At 40.6% G+C, this 21,732-nt stretch overlaps 2 protein-coding genes across 4 annotated transcripts in view; one reads left to right on the forward strand and one right to left on the reverse strand.

Moving 5' to 3' along the window:
- Positions 1-21,732, reverse strand: part of cp (ceruloplasmin) — a 737,508-nt gene that overhangs the window by 119,649 nt on the left and 596,127 nt on the right. The window lies entirely within an intron of this gene.
- LOC104951393 (TBC1 domain family member 30-like) lies at positions 4,644-18,274 on the forward strand. 3 transcript variants are annotated; one of them, XM_010778036.1, is made up of 14 exons: positions 4,644-5,135; positions 7,423-7,484; positions 7,693-7,758; positions 8,379-8,504; positions 9,295-9,480; positions 10,086-10,155; positions 10,395-10,493; positions 11,655-11,823; positions 12,045-12,150; positions 12,365-12,471; positions 12,723-12,862; positions 13,925-14,155; positions 14,739-14,822; positions 16,433-18,274. In XM_010778036.1, the coding sequence occupies exons 1-14, from the start codon at positions 4,973-4,975 to the stop codon at positions 17,584-17,586; spliced, it is 2,763 nt and encodes a 920-aa protein (XP_010776338.1). In that variant the 5' UTR covers positions 4,644-4,972; the 3' UTR covers positions 17,587-18,274. The 3 variants fall into 3 exon arrangements, with proteins under 3 accessions (XP_010776338.1, XP_010776339.1, XP_010776340.1); XM_010778038.1 differs by lacking the exon at positions 4,644-5,135 and adding an exon at positions 6,436-6,510; XM_010778037.1 differs by lacking the exon at positions 14,739-14,822 and having other exon boundaries at positions 4,645-5,135.

Below are 21,732 nucleotides of genomic sequence, written 5' to 3' on the forward strand. Positions count from 1 at the left end.
ACAACGTACTCCGTTTCCTGTCCATGTGTCCGTCTTTCTCATCAGGATCTTAAATTGATTAATAAGTTGTTCCTTTGTGTTGTTTTAACTCCAGATAAATGGCTGTCAATTAATATTTTTGCATATTTCTGAGTCTGAGTGAGCTTAAAAAGGTTAAGGAGGTTTTCTATTTTGTGAAATTTAAAACAAACAAAGACAGTTTTAATGCTGATCCTGTAACACACACACACACACACACACACACACACACACACACACGCACACACACACACACACACACACACACACACACACACACACACACACACACACACACACACAAAGGACAGGAAGACACAGAGTCGGCCATGTTGGTTCGTTAGGTCCAGCATGTTAACTCTGCACCCTCATAGCTCGTCTATTGAGAGTTTTCTAACTTATTTTGTACATTTTACTTCAATTCATTGAACAAAAAAGTGCAAATTCAGGTGCATTGCTTTGTCCACATGATGGTTTAACAAAATAATTTCCCAATGTGGGATCAATAAGGAATATTTCACCTCTAATTTCAGACAGAGGGTGAGAAGAGGTGCATTAAAGCATCAACACATGATTATAAGATCCTAACGTGAAGTTATTTAGTGCATTTAAAAAGAAAAGAAATACAAGTGTTCTTCATCAAATGAACTTCCAGGATCTGAAATACATAATCTGGGGGGTTTTTCGACTATAATTACAAACAAAGAACCCCAAAATTGGTAACACTACCGGATTACTTTGCCTAAAATGCCAGGTCTCTCAGATGTGCTGGGAATGCAAACGGAATACGTGGCGCTTTTAGTTTTTAGTAATCCATATCTCCGGGAACCATTTGGTCAGAAAGAGCCATGAAACTATTTATTATCAAAATGGTTTTAACAACATTTCTTTCAATCCCTTAAAAACGTAATAAAACTAATGGTGAGGCGCTTTGGGAAGAGGTCAGAGGTCAGGATCAGAGTCTCACTCCTGCTTTACCACCAGGCTGCAGCTATTACAATCATCAATTTAAATTGAGCCGGCTGCCAAAGAAAGGGAATAAAAATAAATAGGTTTCCTGTCTGGAGCTGCAGACTTTCTGTAATTTCCCACAGTCACAGTCACAGTCCCATNAGTTGATCAGGCTGTTTGGTCCAGTTGTTGGACAGTGGACAATGTGCTTTGAAGCTAAGCATAGCTTTTTCAAGCAGGTTGTCAGACACACAAGCTGCTTCAAGAATGTTCCCCTCTCATTGGCTTCAAAACATCAGATGATGATTGCTTACCATCTGAGCTCCCCATGTCAGAGCAAGTCTAAGCTAGAGGTCTCATCTGTATCTACTCTACCAGTAGACTTACTGAAGGAAGAGATAGCACAAGTCATCAGACAAAAGTTTTCTGACACACCTGAGGTCCACCTTGCGCAGTGTGTGAAAATGGAAGGTATAACCTATAGGAAGGGAATAATATTGGCCCAAAGAGCATCAGATGGACTGCCTGAATTTGGTGAAATTGACCAAATATGCATTCTAAACGAAAGTGTATTTGACATTGTCAGAGAGTTCTGTGGTTGGTACAGCGAGCATTATAGAGCATTCAAACTCAGCCCAGCACCCGCATTAAAATATACTCGTGGCACCCAGTGAACTCCTTGACTCATATCCACTCGTCGGCTACAGGATTGGATCAGCACACATGGTGACCCTGAAAAGGCATATTGAAATAGGAGGTGTGATAACAAAACCATTCTATTGGAATCATCTAGTCAGATGTATACAGCAGTAGCTTCCTGTATAAAAGGGAACTGTTATCATTTTCGTTCATATAATCTAAAATGTATAGTGTCAGAGGTCTAATCATTTTTTATGTGTAGTTATGTGTATCTTTTCAGACTAATCTGCTTTGAAGATGGGAACTCCTGTTATCCTTAAAATCATCTTGAATGATGGCAGATCTCAGAGGCTGACTCTCCCTAATGGACTCCCTGCATCTGTTGACGACCTCAAGGATGAAGTGAAGATGCAGTGTGGACTTGAGGGGAATTTGAGACTTCAATTTATGGATTCCTTGTTTGGAAATGAGTTCCTCAACCTAACTTCAATTTCCGAAGTAGAAAACAAAGGTACTCTTAGAGTCATGGATATATCAAGGCCCACCACCACCCTTCTGAATGTTGATGTTGATTCTACTGTTCCAGTCCCAAATCCCCTGAGACCTTCCTCAGAAAATGACTCTTCGCTCATTTTAGATAGTTCTATGGATACAGATATACTCTCATCGAGTGAGTCTACAAGCTCACGGTTGTCTTGGCCTGCTGTTTTTCATGTGCCCAAGTTCTCGTATGATTCAGAACTCAAACTTCAGCAGGCAGGTTTATCATACCTTCAAAATGGCACTGTGCTTTTCCCCGACCCAAAGCTGAAGTCAGCCATTCTGTATGGTTTAGTGCAGGAAATGGTGCAGTATAAAGTGTATGTCAGTGATAAGGAGATGGAACAGGTAGCCATGAGTCTTATCAAGAGTCATTCATGTTTAACTGAAAAGGGTAGCTGTTAATCTGATCAAAAGACGTGTTCAATGGCATTAAAACGAGAAAAAACGTGGCTGAATTCCACGTTTTTTCTCGTTTTAATGCCATTGAACACGTCTTTTGATCAGATTAACAGCTACCCTTTTCAGTTAAACATGAATGACTCTTGATAAGNTGGCCACCCCACTGAAAATGTCCTGGCTCCGCCACTGTCTATGACACCTGATGTAGGCTACTTATACGATTCTGTTTTCTTCTAGTTTGTGTCTTCTTGGTCGAATGCACTTCGACTAAGTCGCTTTGGATAAAAGCGTCAGCTAAATGTAATGTAATGTATTGTTTGAAACTAGAGTGCATTCACACCTAATAGTCCGTTTTCTGGTGCGCACCAGACCACAGTTTGTTACATTGTTTCATTTTTCAGAAGGTTCGGTTTGCGTTCACACGGGCAAAGCTCAAACGGACTATAAACTTTAAACACAAGTCATGTGCACAGAAATGCTGTTCAACCATTGGTCAGACATTAAGGGGGTAAAAACGCAAATCCCGGCAATTTCTACCGGAGCCTATTCTCATGCTGCTGTTAATCTGGAGATCAACAGACACTAGCGGCCCGCGCATATGATTATATAATCAGACAACGTCCGTTAAAAAACATTATAACACATATACAGTAATGAGACGTTCTGCAGTAAGGAGGGGCGTTTCACCGACGACAGGTGTTCTTACTTTTATGTAGCTGACGGATAATTTTTATTTTACACGACACTGTTCAACACTTAATTCTGCTTCACTCTTTAACTAAACAACCGCGGATGTCTTGAAAGACTCTTTCGCTAGAGATTTTGAAGATATCCGCGTTCTTGTGACACGTAAATACTGCGCTTCCTATGTTTTGGTGCGGACTGCGTTCACACCAGCAATGAACCGCTCCAGAGTTCGCAAGCAAGCGCTCCGAGACCACCTATTTTTAGCGGACCAGAGTCCGGTTGTTTAGTTCACTTAAGAGGTCTCGGACTGTGTTCACACCGACCCAAATAAACCGCACCAAGCGGCTAAACTCACCAGGGTTCGATTCAACCGGAATATACAAGGCAGGTGTGAACGCTTAGGTTTTCATGATGGAAAACAAAGTAGACTTATCATAGCAGTCCTACAATTGAAACATCTAGTGGCATGGTCATTAATAATGCTGTTCATGGAACATTTCATCATCAAGGATGTTTGGATTGATTCTGAACGCCATTAAAACTGGATGTGTTTTCCTTTCAGGAAGCACTTTCTGCACCTGTAGCACTGAATCATAATGTCATCATTGATTTAGTTTTGATAAAATACGTGACATGGCAGTTAGTATAGTTGACTGATTTGTGTCTGGTCATGTAAAGTATGCTTGTATGTTATTTAAGGTACATTCTCCATCTGAAACAAAGTAAGGAGAATACACTTGTTGCATTATCCTTCAATTAAATTAATCCATGATAAAAAATAAATATGTTTGAGATCATTTTCCATTTTGTGCAATCCTTTTACCTGCTCCTCTGTGATTGGTGCAGATTTTTTTTTTTTTGTCAGAAAATCTGGTTCCAGTTCTCTCTTGAGAATGAGATAACTTAATGAGATTATCTGAATTAATAAAGGTTAAATTCATGTATTTTATTTTGAGTAGCTCATACATGATTAAATGATTATTAAGCGAGCAAATTAAAATATACATGTTGTGTATTTTAGACTCATTTTTACTTTTATAAAGATATTTTAATGTATTTTCATTGAATTCTTACCTTAACTTTTTATGTATATAAAGATATCTTTATTACATTTTTTTTCATTGCGCAGTCTTACTTTAACATTGTTTATGTTTTTATAAATAATTGTATTTATTTTGATATTGTTTAATTTTATTTGACTCCAAACTAGAGCAGCTGTCACAAACCAAATTTCCCTGAGATACATTTGTTATTCTGGTGTTTAGTATTAGTTTACCAACCGCTAACTGGGTTAAGAAGCTGCTCCTCTCCTCTCTCCACCATTACCTCATCCCCTCTCTCTCCTCCCTGTACCTCCTCCTGGTGACGGCAGACCGGAGGGGGCAGACGAGGAAGATGAGGAAGAGGAGGTGTGCCTACTACAAAGAGCACAGGCTGCAGAGAGCGGCTATTTTTGACATTTCCTGAATCATATTTTATTCAGATGTTTGTGTCGCTTGAACGTGGACATTGCTGCCTCGTTGAATTGTGAGAAGAACCTCTGTCATTTTCATTCGGAAACACAAGCGATCCCCGGAAGAGATTTGAATCAGTTTAATCGATTAATTTTCCTTGAGGATAGCGTTAGATGCGCAGCTGTCTGATGCACTCCCTATCGGAAACAAGGACATAAAGACGGGATTATTGAAGCGGGACAAAAGGCGATGATAGCCCGGATCTAGCGCTCTGATCCGCGATGAGGCAGGACAGGCTCCCCGCCGCCGGCAGGAGGCCGAGGGCGGCGAGGCGGCGGCAGCAGCAAGGGTCGGGAGGGGTCGGGAACATCATCAGCAACGTCCTGAGGAAGAGGAACGGGATCTCCCGGAGTGCACCGCGGCTGCTCTGCACCTTAGAGCCAGGTTAACACTTCACCCAATGCATGGCATGGTCTTGCATTTTGATTTTATTCTGGTCAATATGGCAATTAGTGGTTTTATATGAGCACGTTTGTTTCTGCTAACTGTCCACAGATGATTCACGATTGGTGTCATTATACTCTCATTTTCCTTTGCTTGATGTGATCTGTAAAATTGGCAAGTAATTGTCATCTTTAAAACAATCCGATAGTTTACATTATTATATAAGATTAGCAAAATGCTGGCTGGTATATCGAACCATTTTGTATCAGGCATACTTTTGACACCTTTTATAGTTTTTGGAATTATGGCTCAATAAACTGATAAATATTGTTTATTACACCCCGTCCATAGCCACGTGACTGTTTTACCAAATTGTCAGCTGCAAATTACTTCATGTTGCTACATTACACATGATTAGGTCAAATATGTTATTGCTCTCACCAAGAAACAATCTTAAAGCTTCATGAGCTCATTTTCAACCTGTGCGAATAATGAGATTTTGAAGTGAGTTCAAAATCAAATGACGAGAACAGGGTTTGATTTAATGTAATCATGCACTTCACTGACCAAATAACTGGGAGATATCAGTTTGACCTGTTTTTGTGGATGGACACTGCCCATGCACCAGTTGTTTATAGTTCTGCTGGATTGACTTTTGACAAATATCCTTTGAAAAAATCTGTTTAGTACTTTTTAAATCCCAGATTATGGACCCCCCCCATTGCTGTTCTTTAGTCTGGAACTGAATTGTTTATTCATAGTTTCTGTCCCATGTTTGATGGATAAGGTTTTAGGAAATACAAAGAAAAGCTTTTTGGATAACTTGTTTTTGTTCATAACTAAAGACAACATGCACTTATAATGGAGGAATACATAGGTTTTGTAATATGTTAAGGTTAATGTGATCCAAACACTTCATGACACAGCAAAAATCCTTCCATCTCCCAGATATTTATCTAATGACGTGGAGTTATTTGAACACGATCTACTTCATAACATCTTTAACAAGTGTTATGTTTATTTGTGATAAAGCCACGTTTTCTCAGTCGTCATTCTTTTGGCTTTATTCACAGTGAGGAAGTCCATTGTTTTAGCCTAAGGTTTATTCCCAAAGACTTAACACTTGAAATGCTCTAGAGGTCTTTCTCCTCCCTTTATCTGTCTTTCTTTATCACCTTCCCTTTTTTCCTTTCTCTTATCCTTCATACCTTACCTGCCTTGATAAATACTAAATACTGCTTCAGTGCCAGCTGTGTAATCCGTGAAGGGAAGGAGGAGGGCTTCCGTGTTAATCCTCTCCCAAAGCTCAGAGAGGAAATAAAGCGACGTACACGTAGAATGGCGCAGGAAATAACGACAGAGGCGGAAGAAACAGGTTGAACACACGTTTTGTCTTTTTGCAACAGGCCGTTTTGGGCAGTAGACATTAGACTTGTTGTTCTGGTAGTGCGACCGGCTGCATTGTGTCGATCCTCCGGAGAAAATGGGGGCAGAAATGGCCGCTGTTGGCTCAGTGCCGACACATGTCAGGAGCTTCCCTCTTAACTTCAGATCAAAGTTTCATTTCCGTTTGGTCTTCGGCAGGGTTTAGCGGGTTTAGCACACTAAATATGTTCTGTGTGTGTGTGTGTGTGTGTGTGTGTGTGTGTGTGTGTGCGCGCGCGTAAACGATGTTTTTGTGAGGCGGAGATTACACGCAGATTCAGTACCAGGCGGAAGTGGACAGCGACTCTCCGTGAATCGCCCAACAGCACAACAAACTGTTATTAAATCCAATGTTTTTTGATACGATCATATCTAAATATCTTGCTTTGTCTTATGTTACTATTAAGTATAGGGTTGACATACATTTCTCCAATACTAAAATAACTTCCGGGGTTTCCTTAGGTTTTGTTTTTGATGAATTTACGACGCTTAGTTTATATTTGTGGAAAGCATAACACATAGTTTGAAAATAAGAAATGATTAGTTACAGGAGGAATTGGAATGAAGTTATTTTAAAGGATAACTTATCTTATTGCATTTTTTGGTCTGAAAAATAGTTCAAAAACAATGGGGGCTCATAAATGTCCTTTGCTTGTATACTGCCTCGTCATTGGTTGATTCCTTTTTCATTTATAATATCAGCCAATAACAGCTTGTTGTTGTTACATTACAAACTGATGCTGACTATGTATCTAATATAACATTTGGGAACTTTGGAATTGTTTCTCTTACAGTGGTCCCTTAGATCTGGTTCCAGACTAGTTTAACCTTCTGGTGTCTTGTTTGTTTGTTTGTTTTGTAGGAGTTGACACAAGGCTGAAGTTTACAATTGAACCATTGTTGGGAACGAATGGATTCCAGCAGGTAAGAAGTCAGAAACCCAAACTGATATTCTTTTTTTAGGTTCCTGAAATACTGAATGCCTTCTGTTGGACTACATTTTCAACTACAGTAAAACATATATTATTCTACATAAAGTAATAATACTGTATTGTACTGGTTTGCACTGTCCTCAGTGGGAGTGTGGCAGATAATTAAACACAGTAACAGCATGTTTTTTTCTTCCTCACAGTGGTACGACGCACTTAAATCTGTGGCCAGGCTCCCTACAGGGATACCAAAGGAATGGAGAAAGAGGGTGCGTAACCTAAACTAATCATATCGTATGGCATTTCTGGGACATTATTTTCCAGGGGTGGCAATGCAGAAACACGCTGAAAATGTAAGGAGTAGATTATTATATATATTGAATTGAAAAAGTAGCCTTGTAGTTGTTCATATAAGTCTGCATAGACTCTGTGCCACAACCCTAAATCAAAAATATCCCCCATATAAAAGCCATCTTGATAAATGAGCCCTTATTTCTATTCTTTGTTTTGTACCAAGAGGGTATTTAGAAAAAGAAAGTGGTGACAAGAAAGGTGTGTTTTCTTTATTATCGCCAACCTGCAGGCAGAATTGTGCAGCCTTGAAAGAGACCGCATAGTCATAAAAGAACAACACGCATAGGCACTTTGTCTACAACGCTCCATTAATCTCACAAAATAACTTTGTCTCTTGGGAGGAGAGAGCGGGAAAAGGAAGTGATTAGTTCCATCTTGTCAGGGGAAAAGTAAAAAAGGAAACCTTTTCTTTTTCCTGATCTTGTAAAACAAAATGAATCACTTTGAACAACGGACCTCTTACACTAGACAATTTTGATATTGTTCTGTTATTAATGTGCTTTTTCTTGGGTCTTTGTGTGTTGTCTTTCTGCAGGTGTGGCTAACGCTAGCAGAACAGTACCTGCACACTATCTCTATAGACTGGGACAAGACGCTTCGTTTCGCCTTCAACGAGCGCAGCAACCCTGACGATGACTCGCTCGGCATCCAAATTGTCAAGGTAACCAGATTGCCACGTTGGGGGTTGAGAGGAATTTGAGTGCAAATGTTAAAGTCTAAATATGTAGATTCACTAAAAACATTGACAGAAAAAGCATGAATGAGACTGTTCAGTTACTTTTTGTATTCTTTTTTATTTTTCACCGTTATTTGTTTAATTTATTGAACTTTCTGAAATCTGAACAATTTTCCAATTACCAAATTTTTGATGAACTTTGAAATGAACCTTGTAGAAAAAACTGATTTCTCATGTAGTATCCATTTCTTTGAGATTTAATGTAGTTACTTTTTCTGACAAAAGTAGTGTTTTTTTTTTTCCCAAGAAGTGTTCAACTTTAGCAGTTTGAAGTGATCCTAAAATATTGGTCTCACTGTTCTGGCACAGATTACTCTCTGCCATTGAGATAAGTGGATTCAAGCTTTTATTTCACAAGTGATATTCAGGAAGTGCAAACTAAGTAATGATGACTTGCATTTAAGATGATGACCAAAAAGGAAACACATAGCCATCTTTGATATTCTTTTACTGGTTGTATAAAGATATATCCGGAGGCAGGTCAGGTGGAGGATGTTTGCCTCTACCTGTGCGTCAGAGAAAGAGAGGACTGCATCATGGAAACTCTGCAGCTGTTTTCTATTTCTCAGTGACTCACACATTCAACAGAGTAATGGCTGCTTCCATCAACAGAGCAAAGTCCAACTACCTGCTTCTCATCAGAGTTTCTGAAACAATTATTTATACCCCTGGTTAATGACTCGTAATAAAACGATCCATACTGTCCATCCTCCAGGACCTGCACAGGACGGGCTGCAGTTCGTACTGCGGGCAGGAGGGGGAGCAGGACCGGGTGGTGCTGAAGAGGGTGCTGCTGGCCTACGCCCGCTGGAACAAAAGTGTGGGCTACTGCCAGGGATTCAACGTACTGGCTGCGCTCATACTGGAAGTTACAGAGGGCCACGAGAGCGATGCGCTGAAGGTACGCACACGGAAAGAATGAACGCAGATTTGTAATAAATGACCAAATGCTCAAACTAAAGTCAAGCTGTGTGAAAAAGGACAAGTCTTTATATCAGGAGTTTAAGAAATATCTCAGAGACTGTGGGCCTTGCCTCAGAGAAATATTGGAATGATCCCGCTTTACCTTCTTAGTTTTGCTCAATTCATTGACCATGACCATGCTGTTGACCATCCAGGCTATGATTGTATTCCATTGACACTCAGGGATTGAGCCAATTAAGCTTACTATCGTCGTTTGACATAACTTGAGACTAAAACAAATACATGAAAAGACTACAGTTTCTCTATCTCTCTTTAACTTTAATCATATTTATGTGATCTTACTCTGATAACTATTTTTTATAATTCGTGTAAAAAGTGTTCATTCCAATTCCCTCAACCCCCCATGAAACTGCTTGCAATATCCAACTTCAAAATCTTCTTTTGATGATCTTCATATACGGCACTACGAGTCAATATAATGAATTGGTTACTTCCTGGTAGCGTTCCTATGTTCCTTTCTGCCCTTTAGTATTTAGCAATGATTAAACGTCTCCGTGTGTCTCGGCTCTCCTCTGTGTTCAGGTGATGATCTACCTGATTGACAAAGTGCTGCCTGAGAGTTATTTTGCCAACAACCTGCGAGCATTGTCAGGTAAACGCAACGACCCAAAACATGCTGATTCATGATTGAAGAATTTCAGATTGTAAAAACTTGAATAACTTTAGCCTGTAAATAATCCAGGAGATGAATTATTAACATGGTTAACTCGATGGTTAACAAGCTAATTTATCAAAGCAGACCTTTAAACATTGACAGCATTAATCAAAAGGACATCATTTAACATGTCCAGTACTAACAGATCTTGAATCTGTATTGCCTCCTCCTCTCAGTGGACATGGCGGTGTTCAGAGACCTGCTCCGCCTGAAGCTGCCCCGACTGTCACAGCATCTCCACCAGCTGCAGAAAGCTGCCAACAAAGAGGCCGGAGGTACAAACTGTGTGTGCGTGTGTGTGTGTGCGTGTGTGTGTGTGTGTGTGTGTGTGTGTGTGTGTGTGTGTGTGTGTCAATGTTCACAGAAATGCTTCCAAAAACGCTATAAATGTTCAGCATCAACAGCAGGCAATGCTACCGGATTAAAAGTTGATAAATCAATTTAGCGAAAATTAAGGCTATTAAAAAGTATTAAACGGCATTTTCCCAGGTATTACATTTTGTAGCTTGTTTTCAATAATTATATAAATTGTCCAAAGAGGTTGTGTTCTACAGTGTGCCTGAATGTAATCATTGCGTAGGTGTGTAGTGTGATTCTGTGGAGTTTATTTATGGCATCCCGTTGGTTTTGACGTCATCTGAACGGGACATCGCACGCTCACTGCTCGATAGCGCGCGAAGGTCCGTTTACGCCGGTTGTTAAACAACATCGTTATGGGGAAATGCAAGTTTGCGTCCAAATGGTTGGAAGATAAAGAGGAAGGGCAATCAATACTGTATATAGTCAATGTGAGGTAAAGTGTGTCGCCAATGTAACCGGTTAAAACTCCAAGTGGCGATGAGGTCTTAAAATGTATGGAAAGGGTCTTAAAAAAGGTCTTAAAGGGTATTACATTTGACTTCCTGCATATACCCTGATGATACTTTAGCTGGCAAGGCAAGTTTATTTATATAGCACCTTTCAACACACGGCAATTCAAAGTGCTTTACAAAAAATGAAAGACATTAAGAAAATGGCATTTAAAAACAGTCATTAAAAAGAAAAGATAATAAAATAAACATATTAAGGTGTAACATGTCTCTTTTCTTTGCATGAAAGTGTCTAAAAAAACGACTGGACTGTTTTATATTTAGTTGAGTTGTGTATGTTATAGTAAATGTTTCAAACAATCTTCAAACCAAGAGAAATGTGTAATTTTATCAATTTCTTTGAAGTACAGTATGCATCAGCGTTAGAGTTGCCCAATTAATTAAAATGTTGAAGTATTGGTTAAGATATCATTTGTAATTAAAGAGTAGAGTATCAAGGCATAACATTCGTACTCTACCGACTTAATTTTTGTTTGTTTGGTACAAATCCTCCAAAAAAAAAAGGGAATAATGTGGGTTTGTGAATGTATGAAAACTTGCCTGATCTCACAATATTCTTTTTCTCAGGCAGCTACGAGCCTCCGCTGACCAACGTGTTCACGATGCAGTGGTTCCTCACGATGTTCGCCACCTGCCTGCCGGCGCCCACCGTGCTGAAGATCTGGGACTCGGTGTTCTTCGAAGGCTCCGAGGTTCTGTTTCGAGTCGCACTCGCCATCTGGGAGAGACTGGGAGAGTGAGTGGACCAGCACAGGAATAATGATTTGACTTCTGTTGGGGGTTTTGATTAACAATTTAAACCTTTGTGCGTCCAATTTCTGCCTTTTTAACGGACATTAAATTAGACCATTGTCATGCTCAATCATTTTTAAAATGGTTGTGTATTTGCTGTTAAATATTGTTTTAGTTAATTCATACATTTTAAAACACTACTCATTTTTGCCTCCCTCTCTCCAGGAGGATCGAGTACTGTCACTCAGCAGATGAGTTTTACAGCACCATGGGATGTCTCACTCAGGAGATGCTGGACCGCAACCTCATCGATCCTCCTGAACTCATGCAGGTATGACATCAACAAAACCGCTCATACCTCTTTTGCAGTGATGGAAGTACTCAGATCTTTTACTTAGTTAAATTAGCAATACCAAATGTACTCTGGTAAAGTACTTTAAAATGTAACTTGAGTGTACAGTACTAGCGTTGTACTACAACATTCCACCAATGCTCTTTTGTGATGTTTTTAAGCTGACTTGTTTACTGTTATCCTCATTGTTCAGGAGGTTTACGCCATGGCTGTGTTTCCATTCCCTCAACTGGCTGAGCTGAGAGAGAAATACACGTACAACATCACTCCGTTCCCCACTTCAGTCAAATCCAGTGGAAGGTTTGTTCTCTACTTAGAAATGATAAAAGATACACATTTTACAATAGATGTTAACCAATGAAATGCCCTTAAAGATACTATTGGCTAATACAAAATCAGTGCATGCATTTCACAAAAGTAAAAAAGCATTGCAAAGGCTGTCTATAAAAAGGTTTCCAATCAAAGGAAATCTGAAATCAAATATACGAGTTTAAATGTGTGAGATGGTGTTGATGGGAACATGTTTAATATTGTTTGTATTCTCTTAATAGTGGAGGTTTGGGCGGCTGGGAGAGTGATGATGATGCCGAAATGGACGATGAAGACTCTGTGGTGACGGCGCTCGGCTGCCTCGGGCCCCTGGGTGGCCTGCTGGCCCCCGAGCTGCACAGATACCAGAGACACCTCAAAGGTCAGCGCACTTTATTACACAGGATTTCAATAGAAGCTGGTGGACAGACGGCAGCAAAGACCAACAGACTGCCGCCCCAAATCCTTGTGTCCTGCCCTCAATTTGACTCGGAGTGCAAACTGTCTCTGATCTGATTCCTCCAGACAAATCCCCACTTCCTCCCCCTTCAACGGCTCCTTCAAAGATAAAAACAGCCAGAGGGATTAAGCCTTAAACGTTATTTTCGCTCTCCACCGATTTAAAATTGACTTCACAGAGAAAGTAAGTGTTTGATTTCGGATCTCAGCACAGCTGTTTCGTCCTTGTTCAAAAGGGAAATGTAGCTCCTTTTTTAAACAGCTAACTATAGCAACTGAACATCAATGAATTATCCTCATGGTGTACTTTATCATATAATTACAGGAAACAACAGGCTTTTAAAATACATCTTGGTCTTTGCAACACAAAAAGAGGAAAGCTGATGAAGCAAGAATAACTTCAAACACGCTGAACCTTTTCAGTAGAGCTAAAGAGAAATCAAACAAAGTAAATGTCAAACACTTTTGAACAAAATGCACTTTTCCCCTCGTCGTCTAAGGTCGATTTTCAAAGCATTGTGTTTACGATATCATCAAAGGCGAAAAAACAGGAAAGGCTGACTCATTCGCATCAAAGGCCTTTGGAAATAACTTAAGACCACGTATTGCTGCAAAACAGCCTCAGCCATGTACAGAATGTAATTCAAGAAACTTTCGGTCTTTTAAAATAAATACAACCTACCCTCCCGAAAGTCTGTGGTCATCTTCCCTTGATACCAACGAGAGGCTTTTTGTATTTAATGCTTAGTTTTGTGACTCGGCTGAGTGAGAAAATAAGTAAGAAAAGGGGCTTTAAAAGGCACATTGGATTTGTCTGCTTCTTTGTGTGATTCCACTTCTTTAAACCAAAGCCCTTTACTATAATCTTCAAGGCTTTTTCAATTCCTCCTTCAATCTTTTCTGGTTTGGCTTTCAAAAAAATGGAATAAGGTGAGGCATTGTTGGGTAAAAACGTGACATCAGTGTTTCCTCTCTCTACCTCCAGACCATCGAGGGGAGCAGGGGAACATCGCAGAGCTGAGCCCAGGAGCGGTGGGCACTGCAGGGGGAGCAGCAGCAGCAGCAGGAGGAGGAGGAGCCAGGGCGGAGCATCAAGCAGCAATCAACAGCATGATGATGGAGAGGATGAGCACCGACATCTGCGCCCTGAAGAAGCAATACACACGCATCAAAAGGAGGCAGCAGCAACAGGCTATGCAACTCTACATACGCACAGGTGGGAGGAACCGTTTTAACATTGATCATAACTTAACACATTTTTTAAACTTCAAACACCTTCTCAGTTCATTGTTTTTTACATTAATGTCAAAAGCTAGTAGCTTCAACTGTCACTTTAGGACTATGTGGTTTTGACAGTGGAGCTACTTATTTCAGATCTTGGTGACAGTAGCAAATAGTACATTTCATTACAAATATTTCTGTCATACTTTTCAGACATAACATGAGTCAAAATGGAACTTATGTTACAAAAACAAAATATTCAATTTTAATTTAGAAACGTTGTCCTTAATAACCTACATTGTTTAAACATTAGTAAATAGGCATGATTTTTTTTAAATAAACAAAAAACATATAGGCCATAAATTGAATACACTTTATGGAGCACTCTGATTTTTAAACACTATTTACTGACAATGGCAGTTAATGTCCAAGCCTTTATTCAAACAAATAAAAAACAGTGCTCCCTCTTCTGTAAATAACAATGATTAAACACCGCTGGGGCTCCCCCTGGGTAGAGGGACGGAAAAACATGCATTCAGCAGAAAGTCCGATGTGTGACCATGATGTGTGACTCGTAGGACTTGGAACTGAAGTGGCGAGTCCAGCTGTTTTCCAGGAGCAGCCCGACAAACACAGGGACAGTACCGACCCACACACTGACGGTACTGCTGTCCAAACACTTCTGAAACTCTCGGGCTGATTTGAGGGACTTAACTGAATCATTTGGGTTTCAACTGAAGTCATTTGGGGATTTAAGGAGGATAGTTGAAAACGTTAAATCATGGGTAAGGTCTACCATGGGTTTCCAAGACAGATTTCCAATTGAATATTTCCTCAGTTCAGAACATATAAAACAAACTTCTGATACAAACACGTCAAAAAAGTGTATACAATGTGCGGCTTTAAAGATATTTAAACAGTTGTACAAACTCTGTCATGCTAATTTTAAACATAGAGGATACTCTCTGAAAAACAAGCCCTATAGGAAAAGCAACGTTGGAAATCTGTCATGGGAACTTCTGGCTCAAAATATTGAATCTTTTCGTGGTTGTCTAACTATAAACTCTTTGAATCAGGTTTTGGTTAGTATGAATAATTACTATAATGCTCTCAAAATGCCAAAGGATGCATACAGGCATGATTCACTTTGTTAAACAGCAAACGTGTCCGCATCGAAAGAAGTTAATATAAATTGTAAATATGCGTAGATACATATTTTAGACTTGAATGAGAAGAGTACTGTACACTCTGACGGGCATTTTGAGAGCATTTTTTAAACGTGTGCTTTGATTTAATAAAAACAAATATATGTTCAGAGGGATGCTGTGCCTGGGACAACTGATGATGGTTGTTCTTTTTGCAGGTGGTATATGCAATGTCAATTAAAATGCTATATTCAAAATATGTTTTTGGAGACACCTGTCACTACTGCACAAAAGACAAGTCCTACATAAGCATAAATCAACTTTTTTAGAACCTGAACATCTTAAGATGTCAGAAGATAACACAACCACAATTGAATAATGAAAAAAACACTCTGCTTTTAAGGCACCATTATTTCTGGAGCATTATTTAGGGTTCATTTAACTAAACACTAATGATGTCTTCAGTATTGACAGATGTTTCCTAATAATTTTGTTTTTTTTGGCTGTATCCTCAAGGATTTCCTGGTCTGGGCGGACTCTTATCACTAATGTTAACAACTTCTACTTCCTTGTTTTTGTTGCTCCTACCATCTCATGCTTACATACTGTTTAACTTTGGGCGCCCTCTAGTGTCTGATGTTGCTATGAGCAGCTGCATGTATTCATAAATGTGATTCAGCTGATGCATTTATACAATCAAACGTAAATAGTTCATTTCTGAGATGGCTGTAGTGCTGACACAATTAATTAATTTCTAAATGCATAGATAATCAATCTGACAAGTTTGTAGTATAAAGACCTCTTTCGGATAATTCATGTTACTATATTGACAATTATTTGAAATGAAGAAATTATATTTATATTCTCATTATAAATTCAATATATTTGTTTCTTACATTTTTGACAATTGCATTACCTTGTAACAGAGCTTGGGATAGACAGTTGACAATATCGATCATTTCTTAGAATCATCAATTTTGTAAAATATAATTGATAACGAAAAAATATGTTTAATGGCAAGTTCTAAGAAGTTATATCGGATACATTTCAGCTCCTATCAAATTCACTGTTGCTTCCTGTTTTAATGTGCTTTTGTGTGCGTCTCCTCACCTTTCACCCCCCTCCAGAAAAGTGCCCAGCCACCCGTGTACTGCCCTCCCAACTCAACCCTTCGAGCACCGTCATCAATCACCTCCTTCTGGGTCGGAAACTGCGCAGAGACCCCCGGGGCTCTAGACCCGCCTCACCTAGCACCTCCACCCTGCCGGTGAATGGACCCTCTTCCCTGTCCCAGAGTCAGGGCTCCCCGACCAGTCAGCGCTGTGCCTCGATGGTCTCCAACAGTTCAGGATCTCCAGGGAGCTGTGGAGGAGGCTCGGGGTCTCCCTGGCGCGCTCATGTCCGGGTCCATCGAAGGAATATAGCCATGGCTCGAGAACAGCTGGGCTTCGGAGATTCTGAGGAAAGGGAAAATGAAGAGAGTGAAGAGGAGAGGAAGATTGAGGAAAATGAGGGAGTTGACGATGAGCTGAAAGAGGGGAGCGACTCCTTGTTGTCTCCTGATCCCTCTGGTTCAGTGTGCGAGGAGGCTCCACAGATGGCAGATGAGACAGAAGTTGCAGAGGTGGTGGTGCAGCTGGACTGCCTGGATCTAGAGGACGAACCAAATCTGACCTCCCCCGACGACGCAGATTCACAACCCACATCACCAGAGTCTGAACCTGCACCACAAGTTCCTCTTCTCCCTCCTCCACCATCCTTAAAAAGACACCAGGAGTCCGACTCGTCAGGTTCAGAAAGAAGCTCTGACAGACACTTTACTTTACCTCCACCTCACCACTCCTTCAACTCCTCACCCTCCACCCTGAGTCCGTCCCCCTCTCCGGTCCCCACATTGGCCTCTCTTGCCCCGTCTAGCTCATCCTCTCCTACGCCACCTTCCACCCCAGTGCCAAGCTCCACATCCTGCCTCCAATCTCCCCTTGCAGCTAACGACTTCTCCTCCACCTTTTACAAAACTTCCTCCCCCTCCACTCCCTCACTTTCCTCTATCTCTTCATCATCAAGATCTCATTTATCCTCCTCCCCGTCTACCCCAGCGTTATCCTCCACCCCTAAACAGCAGGCCTATTCCCCATTCCCAAGCGTGAAGCAGCCAAGGAAATCAGCAGCTGCCAGAAACCTCGGCCTCTACGGACCTACATCCAGAACACCAACAGTACACTTCCCCCAGCTCAGCCTCAACCGCAGCAGTGCTGCTGGCACCACAGGGGCCCGATGAAGACCTCTGCACTCCTGAACTGATGCCACAAACACAGTCATTAAGTAATATGAACAATCATTATTTAACTACACCGTGTTGCCTCCTCCATATGAGTTCACCCATATCTTAGCTGAAGATAGAACGTTATAGATATGTAGAGTTCAAATGTGCCCAGAATTGCTTGATTATTGCTGTTGAAATGTGAAGATTGTATTTCCCCTAATAAAGGGGTTATCCTGAAACAACAAGCCATTGCAGATAAATGTTAAAGAAGTAATTGACTTTGTCTCTTCAAAAGTGGTTTGTACTCCTGCAGAAAAGGATTCTCCCTGGACTGGAACACAAAGAATGTGAGAAATGCTACCTTCTACACTCGTATTGACATGTGGCATCAAGATGAAGAACACTCTTTTCTTATCTGAAAACACAATAGCCATACAGTTGTTCTATGCCAGGTATTTCAAGAGATGCCTAAAAATGGCTGTTAATGAAGAATCAAGGTCCTTTATTTGTCAAATGAATAATGAATATGTAATGTTTGTGTGCCCACAAAAATACTTCCATTCTTAAAATGTTTGATTTTCTTAAGCACTAAACATTGTTTCTTTCTTCACTCAGTCTGTAACTTGGTTGTTTACCATAAAGCATGTAGTATATCTCTGTCAATAACGAAATAAAATAATGAAGTGTGAATTAATGAATGTTACTCAGCTTGGCCAAGGATTATTTTGACCATTGGGGTGTGAATGCTTTGTAAATGTGGCACATCTAAATATAAATGCAGAAACATTACTGCCACGCCGTATTACTACCTGTGTTCACATGAAATACACCTGCACAACATTTCAAAGGACACCATGTTGATTTCCTTTATATTCATTATTGTCTCACCAAACAGAACGCACTCTTACTCTGGAACATACAATTTAAAATAGATATTAGATTTTAATATTAAAACATTTCTACTATCATTTCATCTATAACGATTGTCTCTTTAATTTCATACAATGTTAATGTCAAATACATGTAGTTAACTACCTTAGTAACATTTGAAATGTTCCTGCATGGGTTAAAACCTGTTAAACCCCGAGCCTGTTTTTCAGGTTTCAGGCTCGAAAATGACATTCCCAGAACAAATGACCATATCTTCCCTTCTAAAAGGGTTAAATTAATAATCTTTTTTCTCAAAGTAATGATAAACCTGTCAGTTGGATGTAAAAAAGTCAGATTCAATATAGATGTTTTTTATTTTAAAGAAAATTCAGATTGAACATGGTAAAAAACTGTAAATTATAGTGTCCGTCCAAAAGATATTTTGTACTTATAGTGAAAACTAACCTTGGATGATGGGTTAGTAGACTAAAAGCTTTAGGAATCCAAAGTACAACATATAATAAGTACCCTGTATCAAGATTGATGCAAAACAAGTGATATTTGACCATTTTTAGACAGATTTAGCAAAAAAAAACCTCTTCTGGTGCCATTTGGGTGGATTTTTCATATCTCTGGCTCCCCCTGCTGGATTTTGACATGTGACATCTCTTTCTAACCGTCAGAGCCAATGGAATCGAGGGGAACTCCCACATAGTCCTTATTTGGTCATGTGTGTGTATTATACTGCCGCATAGCCAAGACCGGAAGCAGCAGCCACTCCGGTGGCTACCATTAGCAGCTAACTTTTGCTCTGCGATTTTTACATAAAAATGGAATTATGGATTATAAATAAGATAAATTATTGCCCAGAAACTTTATCAACCTATGGATTAACCGATTCAGCCGCGTTTTTTCTCGTTTTAATGCCATTGAACACGTCTTTTGATCAGATTAACAGCTACGGTGAGACGATCTCCCTAGAAGCTACGTAAAGGTACGTGTTGTGATGTCTGTCTTTGCTTCCCCTGTCGCAAGTTCGAATCACTCAGTGATAATACTTCTGTGCCAATGTCCGTTAGCATTTTTCGCTAAGGGGTCATTTAGATGCTTCTTATGAGACTTGTGTTTTGTTTTGGTAAAAATGGTTTATATCGTCAGTTAGCTGAGATTATTTCCGTTAATCTGGTATAACANTAGAGTATACAATGAGTTGTGGTCCAGAATGTATCTGGCTTTTCCCAATATTGCGATAGTTTTAGCCAGTTTTGCTTTTACATGAGTGATATGAGGTTTCCAGCTGATTTTGTGGTCTAAAACCACACCAAGGAACTTCATTTCATATACTCTTTCTATGTTTATGTTGTCTAGTATTAAAAGCAATGGTATGCTTAGTATTAAAGAAACGTATAATTAGTCATTATAAGTTAATGGAAACTCACGTGAGTGCATTTAAACTATTGTTAAGGCTATTGAATATATGACAATGTTATGAAACCCCCCCAAAAAGCTCTCTGCAGCTTAAATTAATTTTTAAAAGGAATAACTGACTCTCTCTTTCCTCTGATTTATAAGTGACTGTTTCTGTGTTAATAAGTGAGCCAGCTCTCCTCCACAGAGCAATGCTTCACCTCTACACATTTTCTCAGGAAGAATATACACTCTTTTGTACTTATTGGAAGGTTTATATCATAAAGAAGGAGTAATGGACTTTCTGAGCTTCCTGCATTTTAAATGAGCCTTAACACTTTATACACAAAGTCAGGTGGAAACAGAGAGCTCATTAGGAATATTGTCTGTAAACACAATGAGGTTAAAATGTTAAAATGATGAAGGCAGAGTCAGAAGATACTTTGTTTTCTGTCTGACCTGATGCATTGTTGCTGAATGTTTTGTGTGTTTAGGACTCAAATATTACAGTAAATACATATATATTTGTCTTTATATGAAATTTGGACCTGCTAACTTGTTGGTTTGTCTACTTGTCCACACATTCATATTATTAAAATGTGATCAAATAGATTTTAACAAAACAAAAACAAAAATTAAAATGTCATTTTTCAGGCATTATTATAAAATTGATTTGATTTCTTGCACATTTTTGTTGTTCTTGCACTATTTTATATATTTTTATGCCTTAAATATTCTGTATGTTCCTTTTTTAGAGGAACTACGATTTTAAGCTGTAGCTGTTGCATGTGACAATAAAGCTTTTGATAATGTAGAGTATTAAAACTTGTTGTCTTCGACGGTGATAGCGGAGGTTAAACTAAGCTTTTAGTTTCAACACTCCCAGACGCACAATGGCCGCCTCACATTCCTCTGAGTTTCCTCTTTCTATTGTTTGCATCAGAAGTGGACACAGAGGGAGGTCCAGGTTTGACTTGAGGAGACATCGTGGCTCGCTTTGTATTTAGATCAGAAACCAGTCGGTCTGCATAACAAACTGCATTCCTGCTGCAGAGCCCTGCCCACACACTCTGCCCACACGCTCTGCCCCACACACACACACACACACACACACACACACACACACACACACACACACACACACACACACACACACACACACACACACACACACACACACACACACACACCCTCGCTTACCTGCACATGTGAGCCCTTGCTGGAAGATGTAGCGGCAGCACACATCACACCAGGTGTCCTCTCCTTCGGACTCGAAGATGTGTCCCTCCCCGGACTCCTCTTCCACCCTGGGGTCCCTCTCTCCGGGGGAGAAGATGGTCCTCACATCCGGGGGTCTGAACCCCTTCTTCCTGACCCGGGGAGGACCTCCTCCACCTTCCATCCCGGCTGGCTCTCCGTTACTGACCTCGGGGCTCCTCTCCAGTGGCTTCACCTCCGGGGTCGCCCTCTCGCTCCAAGCCGCCTCCAGGCTCTCCAGGCTGGCCGGCTGCGGGGACGGGGGGTGCCGCCGGACGGCTCGCACCGCCGCGCCCTTATTGGCCTTGGAGATCCGTATTTTAGCGCCCGGGGGCGGCCAGGTAGCCTCCGGTGCCTCGCGCAGCGTCCCAAGGGATTTGTTCACCTGCACGGTCCGTACGGGGATGTCCTCCGTGACCGAGGAGCGCGTGGGGACGTACTTCCGAACCTGGTGCACGACGTTAAACATCACGCACACTCCTCCTGCTCTGCTGCCCGGTGGAGGTGTGAGGACTGAGGAGCTGCGAGACAGACCGACAGGTGAGACGTCACCGGTGACACAGACTGTGTCCTCCTGGCGCTCGTGCTTGTTGCGGGTGAGCAGGTTGAGGCGGTGAGCGCGAGCGG

Source organism: Notothenia coriiceps, unplaced genomic scaffold (assembly GCF_000735185.1).
Source record: "Notothenia coriiceps isolate Sejong01 unplaced genomic scaffold, NC01 NC01_scaffold00018996, whole genome shotgun sequence".
Classification (NCBI taxonomy): domain Eukaryota; kingdom Metazoa; phylum Chordata; class Actinopteri; order Perciformes; family Nototheniidae; genus Notothenia; species Notothenia coriiceps.

What these genes read in the sequence shown, in the direction of transcription:
- LOC104951393 (XM_010778036.1), top strand. Translation starts at nt 4,973, where the DNA reads ATGAGGCAGGACAGGCTCCCCGCCGCCGGCAGGAGGCCGAGGGCGGCG. An exon ending in ATCCTCCTGAACTCATGCAG is followed by an intron (nt 12,151 to 12,364) that starts GTATGACATCAA and finishes CTCATTGTTCAG; the next exon opens with GAGGTTTACGCCATGGCTGT. An exon ending in TCAGTCAAATCCAGTGGAAG is followed by an intron (nt 12,472 to 12,722) that starts GTTTGTTCTCTA and finishes TTCTCTTAATAG; the next exon opens with TGGAGGTTTGGGCGGCTGGG.